Source organism: Sapajus apella, unplaced genomic scaffold, assembly GCF_009761245.1.
Source record: "Sapajus apella isolate SASKATOON/1434 unplaced genomic scaffold, GSC_monkey_1.0 scaffold142, whole genome shotgun sequence".
Classification (NCBI taxonomy): domain Eukaryota; kingdom Metazoa; phylum Chordata; class Mammalia; order Primates; family Cebidae; genus Sapajus; species Sapajus apella.
The window spans coordinates 2,723,698-2,733,363 of record NW_022437082.1 but is presented as its reverse complement, the minus strand read 5'-3'; the positions used below and the strand labels follow the sequence as shown (position 1 = coordinate 2,733,363).

Genomic DNA, 9,666 nt, shown 5'->3' with positions numbered 1-9,666 from the left:
GTCTATATCTCTGTTTTGGTACCAGTACCATGCTGTTTTGATACTGTAGCCTTGTAGTATAGTTTGAAGTCCAGTAGTGTGATGCCTCCTGCTTTGTTCTTTTTGCTTAGAATTGACTTGGCTATGAGGGCTCTCTTTTGGTTCCATATGAAATTTAAGGTGGTTTTTTTCCAGTTCTGTGAAGAAGGTCATTGGTAGCTTGATGGGGATAGTGTTGAATCTGTAAATTACTTTGGGCAGTATGGCCATTTTCATGATACTGATTCTTCCTAACCATGAACATGAAATGTTTCTCCAACTGTTTGTGTCCTCTCTTATTTCGTTGAGCAGTGGTTTGTAGTTCTCCTTGAAGAGGTCCTTTACGTTCCTTGTTAGTTGTATTTCTATGTATTTTATTCTCTTTGTAGCAATTGTGAATGGCAGTTCGTTCTTGATTTGGCTCTCTTTAAGTCTGTTATTGGTGTATAGGAATGCTTGTGATTTCTGCACATTGATTTTGTATCCTGAGACTTTGCTGAAGTCGCTTATCAGTTTCAGGAGATTTTGGGCTGAGATGATGGGGTCTTCTAGATATACAATCATGTCATCTGCAAATAGAGACAATTTGACTTCCTCCTTTCCTATTTGAATATCCTTTATTTCTTTTTCTTGCCTGATTGCTCTGGCTAGAACTTCCAATACTATATTGAATAGGAGTGATGAGAGAGGGCATCCTTGTCTAGTGCCAGATTTCAAAGGGAATGCTTCCAGTTTTTGCCCATTCAGTATGATATTGACTGTTGTTTTGTCATAAATAGTTTTTATTATTTTGAGATACATTCCATCAATACCTAGTTTATTGAGGGCCTTTAGCATAAAGGGCTGTTGAATTTTGTCAAAGGCCTTCTCTGCATCAATTGAAATAATCATGTGGTTTTTGTCTTTGGTTCTGTTTATGTGGTGATTTACATTTACAGATTTCCATATGTTGAATAAGCCTTGCACATGGGACTAGACTTAGGAGCATGTCATATGCCTGGCCAAGAAGATCTGAGTATGAGATTGGCCGGTCTGTAACATTCCCTCCACACCTGCTCTAAGGATACCAGGCTCCAGCACTGGTGTGGCTGATCAAGCTGATGAGGAGAAAGAAAGGCAAGGACAAGCATTTGCCCAGGATCATGTGGCAAGGGATCTGTTCTGTGCTTTCTCTACATCACTTCTAATGATCACAACAATCTATGAGGGACACAGAGAGGGCTCATTCTGCCTGTCTCACAGGGCATGCCTGTGTGTGAACAGCTCTTTGCTAATGCACCATCAGCATGGATCTATTGTTAACACTGAGCCTTCCACTTACCACTGACAATTCAGGAACAAAGAAATCAAAACCACTGCTCTTAAAATATTCCCTAATGACTACAACATTTTGGCTTACTGAACATAACTGAATTACTGCATAATTTTCCCAGAGCAGGAACTGAATTCATTGATTTATAGCTTCATCATGCTTGTTTTGGAGATAGCTCAATCACTTATGTTAATTCTGGAAGAAAATAGTTGTGAGCCAATATTTTGTATCTCACCTGCACAGTTAAACATTGGGTGGTCTTTTTCTCCAGTTGAACAGGTTAATCTGTTTCTTGTATACAAGAAACTGTGAGCTGAAACATTACATCAAACTGCTAGTCTGCACCCTGCACCATGAAATATCAGCTTTATTAGTTTCATTCTTGAAGACATTGTGCAATAAAGAAAAGCATATTGTGTAACCGACGTATGCTGAATTTCAATGCACACATTTCCAAATGGTCTTCTTGGTTTTCTAAGTGTAAACTACTTATTGGCAATGGAGTTAACTGAAATATTATTCAGTCAAAACAACTCTGGCATAATGCACTTGATACAAAGCCCATATGAGTTGCCTCTGGTATATAAAATACACTATGAGTCATTATGCAATTTCTAACCTTCTTTGAGGGATTTGTTGGGAGATTCAATAAATGGAAGCATCAGCCAAAAAAAAAAAAAAAAGGCTTTGCAGACGCCACCGCCACCTGGAGCCTGGTAGTATCAGCCGTGGTCAACCCCACCGTGTTCTTCGATATTGCCATCGACGGCGAGCCCTTGAGCCGCATCTCTTTTGAGTTGTTTGCAGACAAGTTTCCAAAGACAGCAGAAAACTTTCATGCTCTGAGCACTGGAGAGAAAGGATTTGGTTATAAGGGTTCTTGCTTTCACAGAATTATTCCAGGGTTTATGTGTCAGGGTGCTGACTTCACACGCCATAATGGCACTGGTGGCAAGTCCATCTATGGGGAGAAATTTGATGATGAGAACTTCATCCTAAAGCATACAGGTCCCGGCATCTTGTCCATGGCAAATGCTGGACCCAACACAAACGGTTCCCAGTTTTTCATCTGCACTGTCAAGACTGAGTGGTTGGATGGCAAGCATGTGGTATTTGGCAAGGTGAAAGAAGGTGTGAATATTGTGGAGGCCATGGAGCGCTTTGGGTCCAGGAATGGCAAGACCAGCAAGAAGATCACCATTGCTGACTGTGGACAACTTTAATAAGTTTGACTTGTGTCTTATCTTAACCACCAGACCATTCCTTCTGTAGCTCAGGAGAGTACCCCTCTACCCCATTTGCTCACAGTATCCTAAAATCTTGCTGCAGTTCCCTTTGGGTTCCATGTTTTCCTTGTTCCCTTCCATGCCTAGCTGGATTACAGAGTTGAATTAAGTTTATGATTATGAAATAAAGACTAAATAACAACAACAAAAAAATAGGCTAGGCTCCAGAATGGTAGCTCCACCTACAGCTTGCATTGTGTGCCTTGAAAAGCCACAGACACTGAATGCCAGCCAATAAAGCAGCTAGCAAAGGGGCTGTACCCTGCAAAACCACAGGGGTGAAGGTTCCCAAGGCTGTAGGAGCCCACCTCTTACATCAGCATGATTCGGATGTGAGGTATGGTTTCAAAGGAGGTCATTTTGGAACTTTAAGGTTTAATGACTGCCCTATTGAATTTCAGATTTTCATGGGGCCTGTAGCCCCTTTGTCTTGGCCAATTTCTCCCATTTGGAATGGGTGTTACCCAATGCCTGTACCTCCATTGTATCTAGGAAGTAACTAACTTTCTCTCAATTTTACAGGCTCATAGGTGGAAGGGACTTGTGTCAGATGAGACTTTGGAGTTGGACTTTTGAGTTCATGCTGGAATAAGTTAAGACTTTTGGGGACTGTTGGGAAGGTATGACTGTGTTTTGAAATGTACATCATTCTCAGCAAACTGACAGAAGACCAGAAGATCAAACACCGCATGTTCTCACTCATAGGCGGGTGTTGAACAATGAGAACACATGGACACAGGGAGGGGAGCACTACACACTGGGGTCAGTTGGGGGGAAATAGGGGAGGGACGGTGGGGGGTGGGAAGCTGGGGAGAGATAGCAAGGGGAGAAATGCCAGATGTAGGTGATGGGGAGGAAGGCAGCAAATCACACTGCCACGTGTGTTCCTATGCAACAATTCTGCATGTTCTTCACATGTACCCCAAAACCTAAAATGCAATAAAATAAATAAATGGGAAAAAAAAAAAAAGAAATGTGAGTACATGAGATTTGGGAGGGACCAGAATGATATAGTTTGACTGTGTCTCCTCCCAAATCTCATCTTGAACTGTAGTTCCTAAAATCCCCATATGTCGTGGAAGGGACCTGGTAGGGGGTAATTGAATCATGGGGGGCAGTTACCTCCATGCTGTTCTTGCGATAATGAATGCGTTCTTACAAGATCTGATGGTTTTATAAGAAATTTACCCCTCTTTGCTCTCATTTTCTTTCTTGTCTGCTTCCATGTAAGACATACATTTTGCCTTCCAGCATGATTGTAAGGCCTCCCCAGCCACATGGAACTGTGAGTCCATTAAACTTCTTTTTCTTTATAAATTACTCAATCTCAGTTTTGTATTTATCAGCAGTGTGAGAACGGACTAACACAGTTAGTCTTCTCTCCTTCTCTTATTTGACCAACCAGCAGCATAATCTTTCCAGCTCTAGAACATGAAAATTCTAAAATGTATAACCTAAGTGATGAAAGAGAGCAAATACTCATTATCTTAAGATTCCTCCAAGAAGAAGGGGTCCTTATTCGGGAGCAGCTACTTAGAGTATGAGTGTTTGGATTAGATGGAACTAGTCCTTGCTGTTGTGAAATTCTTATTTGAATTATGAAGTTTCATATCTTTTGAGCAGCTGAGTTAGCAGCATGGGGCATATGTGTCCTGCTTTAGTTCTGTAGAGAAAAACAGGCACTGTCTTTTCTGGCCAATCTTCCTCTTTATTGCTGCCCCAGCTGCTTTATGGTGTCTATTACCATCCTCTGCCACTGGGAAAAAAAAGCATAGAGATATGACTTATATCATGGGCTAGTCTACAACTCCCCTCTTCTGGGGTAGGGAGGAGGAGAAGACAAACATAATTGCATTTTGCTTATGGTGCACTTTATCCTTTTTCCCACCTATCCATTATGCAGGTGTTTGCTTATATGCTGTCTACAGTAAGTATTTTATTGATGCCCAGAGCACCAAACTCTACTGTTGCTTTTAGTAAACAACCCTCTTTTAGTTGTAGCAAAGTTGACGGGTCTTAAGTTGGTGCTATTTTACTCAGGATTCAGTCACTGTGAGATAAATTGGTGCTAGAGCCTCTCCCAAGTGTCACATATTGTGATAATCTGTGTTCTGAAATTTCCCCAAAACGATTTCTGTTTCCTTGGAACTTTGCTCTTAACTAAGTTTCAGTTGGCTGTTTTTCAAAGACTTAACAGGTTCATAGGTTACCTCTCAACCCTGCTAAATTACTTATAATTTTTCTGAACTCTTCAATGTATAAATATAGTGGAATGGTTCTAATGGTGGGCACAGCAGCTGGTGCAACAGAACTGTGAGGACAGAGTTCTCCCATAGCAGAGAACTGGAGAGTCCACTTCCTTAAATTTTCAGGGACCCCAAGATGTATATACTGATGGTGAGCAGTTGCTTAGGGATGCTGGTGGTAGAATAGCACAAGAACAGCTCTTTTGATATTTTAATTTCTGCTAAAGGAGATCTGAGTCTAATTTATACAATTATAATCAAAGCAATAAAATAATAAAAATAATAGTTGCTTCTTATATAGAGCTTACTATGTGCTGAGAGTAATGTTTTAAGTAACTTACCTATATTAATGCATTTAAACCTATGAAATAATTTTGGTCTAGAGCTGTGAACACTTGGCAGATTTCACCTGGATTTTAGAGGACGTATTGGAAAGCTTAAGAACCCAGGTGGAAACCAGTTGCAGGGCAGAACTGCCTCCACCAGGGCAATGGCTAGTGTAACCACAGGGATGGGACTACCACTGGGACTGCAGAATTGTAAAACTACCAGTGTGCAATGCCAGCCTGGAAAAACTTCAGGCATCTGACTCCAACCTGTGAAAGTAGCCATGTGAGGTGTGCCCAGGAAAGCCATGGGAGCAAAGCTGCCCAAGACCTTGGGAGCCCACTCCTCATATCAATGTGCCCAAGAGGCAGCACATGGTATGAAATACTATACTGGAGCTCTAAGATTTAATGTCTGCCCTGTTAGGTTTCAGACTTGCTTGGGGCTTGTCATTCTTTTCTTTTGACCTATTTCTCCTTTTTGGAGTGGGAATGTTTATCAAATGTCTGTTCCACCATTGTATCTAGGAAGTAAATAACTTTTTTTGTATTTTACAGGCTCATAGCTGGAAGGAGCTTGCCTTGAGTCTCAGATGGGACTTTGAACTTTGGACTTTTGAGCAGATGCAGAAATGAGTTAAGACTTGGGACTATTGGGATGGAATGATTGTATTTCCTATGTAAGAATATGAGTTTTGAAGGGACAGGAGGAGAATGCTATGGTTTGGATATGGTTTGTTTGTCTCCACAAAATATTATGTTGAAATTTGATCCCAAGTGTGGTGGTGATAGGAGGTGGGGTCTAGTGGTAGGTGTTTGGGTCATAGGGGTGGATCCCTCACGAATGGCTTGGTGCCGGTTTTTTGTGATAGTGAGTGAGTTATTACTCTGGCATAACTAGATTAGTTTTCCCAGGAATGTATTAGCTCTCGTGAGAAGTGAGGTTGTTATAAAGTCAGGATACCTCTTGGGTTTTGTGTCTTCACACATGTCCACTTCCCCTTTGACCTTCTCCACCATATGATGCAGCTCAGAGATCTTCCGCGCAAGTCAGGGTCATGCCTTTGAACTTCTTGGCCTACAGAACCATGAGCAAAACAAACCTCTTTTCTTTACAAATTACCCAGTTTCAGGTATTCTGTTAGAAGCAACATAAAACAGACTGAGGCAGTCTCATTTCCATTTTATAGTTGGGGAATCTGGGGTACAGAGGAGTTCAATGACGTTTGTGAGGTCAGAGATCTAGAAAGTGATAAAACTGAGAGTTCAGCCCAACCAATTTTGGCTCCAGAGTCTATGCACTTAACCACTTCTCAATTCTGCCCTTTCTCTTCCCATAATTCTCTGAGACTAGCACACTGTCCTTTGTTAACTCAACTTTTAGTAGCTATGCTTCTAGTAGCTGTAACAGTCTTGGGGAGTTACTTTATTTCCATGTGTCTCTGTTTCAATGTAAGCAAAATGGGGCCTTTTTAACAGGGCTGGTGTGAGATTTATAAGAGTTCTCTTACATAAAGCATATAGCATTGTTCAGGGCACAAAATGGGAGTTGATGTTAACATAATTCAAATTTAATAATCTAACGTTACCCAAGCCTTTACTACAAGGACTCTCAAACTTTCAGTACATCAGAATCATCTAGTCTCTTATAAAAATGCAGAATTGTTGGTCCTGCCCAAACACTGATTCAGGAGTCTCATGTACAACACAGGAATTTCCATTAACAAGAGATTCTACTATAGATAATTCTAGAACTATAGTTTAAGAAGCATTATTTATGATAAAATTCCCTTTCCCTCCATTTCTGCCCTGTTATTCTCTCTAAATATGTGTACATTAGTTATAGGGATGCTGCATTATGGTAATGTTCTATCTATATTTGGCACAGGAATACAGCCTTTATGAAGATGCTGAATAACACCTGTGAGGTCATTTGCCAGGGGAAGAGAAGTATATTCATCACTTTAGAGATCAGAATGCCAGATTTGAGTGGGAGGATCTTAATATGTAATCAGCATGGGGGAATCAGTTTCTTTTTCATTTTCTCCCTCTTTCTTTCATATCACAGATGGTATTAGTGGCTTAGGGTGAGAACTTTGGGTAGTAGTTGGGATTTGACATCTTTTCAATGATAACAAAATAACACAGTAATCATACAGTAAAGAAGGAATCAAGGCAAAATGTTGCAAGGCCCTGTCAACATTTCAGAACAAGGCAGCAGATGGAGTAGGTGGGCCTTATGTAACTGAGCTGTGTATCCTTTTTGTCTTTTGCACTTCTTGTGTTTGCTTCTTTTTTTCTCTGTTAGTATTTAGAAAAAGATTTTTTTTTCTTTGAAAACAATCCAATCTGTGTCAGTTTTGCTACGGGGACAAAATATGAAATAGTTTATTAGATGAAAGTGTTAAATTGCATCCCTGAGTAAATCACACTCACAGAGAGAAAAGTGAGAGTCAGGGAAATGTAGAGCTGGTACCTTAGGCTCAGCTGTCCCCCTCCTCAACTTGGGACTTACTTTCTAGTACTAAACTCATGTTTGACTACCATAGAAGGTGGATCAGCCAACTTAATCCTATTACAAAGATGGCTGAAGCAGTATTCCTCTCACAGCTGTCCCCAGGGTCAAAGCAGGAACAGATAGCACAGTTTAACACTGGTAATATGTTTAGAGCATACCATGTTATTCTGATAGCCTCTATAGAAAGTTTTATATTCTCAGCTCTAGGGCCAGATTGTCATCCATCCTCATGACAAATTTGTAGCAATTCTTAGATGATATGTGTTTAACCAGATTTATCACTATTGCATATGAGTTTTAGTCCCTCAAGTCTTTGCTAAGGGTATTACATATTGTTTTGATATAGGATATACTTGGACTACAACTCTTCAAAGTTATTTTAATATGAAAACAGATAAAAGTACATGAAAAAATGTTTTAAAATGTTTAAAGTTTAATGGGGAGCAAAATGCTAGTTATCTCATTCTAAGACTCTTAGGCAAATAAATGTAATATCCAGGTTTCAAGGCCTGGGATTATTCTGTTGGTGGTGGTAGAGAAAGTGCAGGGCTGGGTGGTGGGGAGTCAAACAATGACACTCATCTTTGATCCTTTCCTCATTTTGACCCAGTCGTCTTGAATCATTGACTCTATCAGAGAATTCCCATCCATAAAACACACTGACTTGATTTTGCCTTATGTAATATTTAGGTGAATACATTTCCATCTCTCCATTAGACTGTGAACTCCTTGATGAAAGGAACTGTGACTTTCAACTGAATTGTCTCCAAAAATATATTCTCAAAAAATGCTCAGTTGAAAAAATATAAGGAAAACAAACAAAAAATCAGCTATGTTAACTATACAAAATCCATTCTATACCTATAAGTCACCTTCATTTATAGCAATTTGAGATGACACTGAACTCTAATCATATCTGAGCATCTGGTCTCAGTAGGAGATATGGCGAGGCCCCATATTGCTCTTTCCAAGGAGATGAGCACAACAAAATTTCCTGTTCATTTCTTTTAGAATAAATGGCTCTCCAGGTGGCTTTCTTTCTACCTTGCTCAGACAGATACTATTCGTATCTTATTTGACAGTGGAGAGACTAAATGCAGTCTGAGCTGGTTAGCAAATGATTTGGAGATGGCTGTCGGTGAAAATATGTTAGTCAGGTTTGGCTAGACAATGCTGTGGTAACAGATTTCCCCTGCCCCATCTTGATGTCGAAACAAAACTAACATTTCTTTCTTTCAGTACCTTTCTAAGTCTGATTGGCATGAGGATCTCTGTTACAGAGCCTGAGGGGCACAGGCTGAGGGCATCTTATATTCTCATGGTGGAAAAAAGGAAACAGTGGATTTTCACTGCCTCAGCCTAGAAGTGGCTCATGATCCTTTCACACACATTGAATGAGCCAGAACTAGTAGTATGATGCTACCTACCATAATGGGGGCTGAAAAATATAGAACAAAATGAATATTTGATGAGCTTTACTGTCTCTGCAGAGACAAGCCAAAAGCATATGAGAGTTTGAGTGGGTGGTGGTAAATTCTTGCATTAAGGAGGAGCCTCATGACAGAGGGTTGGATGGTAGTGACAGGCATGAATAGTTGGCAGAGAGAGTTTTATTCTAGATCATTTTGAATTTTGTGTAAGAGCAGCACAGCTGCTTTTTGCCCTCCTATGAACTAAATTAGTTGAGTAAAATATTAGAATCATACAAGTTTAGATTCAGAAAATATCCTACTGATTACCTAACTCAAACTCCTGTTTGATGCAGTGCTGCCCTGGAAAGAAAAAAATATCATTGTTAAATAGCTGTAAAATGGAGATAACAATAGTAACGATCAATTAGTGTGGTTTGTGAGAATTCACTAAGATAATTGTTTGTAAAATGCTCAGAATGATGGCCTTGTACATAGTAAGCACTATATAAATGTTACCTATTTTACTTAAATTGTTCTTTAATCTTGTG

The 9,666-nt window shown here is 39.9% G+C and overlaps 1 protein-coding gene across 1 annotated transcript; it reads left to right on the top strand.

Moving 5' to 3' along the window:
* Window positions 1-2,019: 2,019 nt before the first annotated feature.
* On the top strand, window positions 2,020-2,755 carry LOC116540567 (peptidyl-prolyl cis-trans isomerase A-like). Its single transcript, XM_032264110.1, has one exon. It carries the CDS (start codon window positions 2,239-2,241, stop codon window positions 2,551-2,553), a length of 315 nt encoding a protein of 104 aa, XP_032120001.1. The 5' UTR covers window positions 2,020-2,238; the 3' UTR covers window positions 2,554-2,755.
* The last annotated feature ends 6,911 nt before the right edge of the window (window positions 2,756-9,666 follow it).

Excerpts from the sequence above, each read along its gene's own strand:
- LOC116540567 (XM_032264110.1), top strand. The coding sequence starts at position 2,239 with ATGTGTCAGGGTGCTGACTTCACACGCCATAATGGCACTGGTGGCAAG.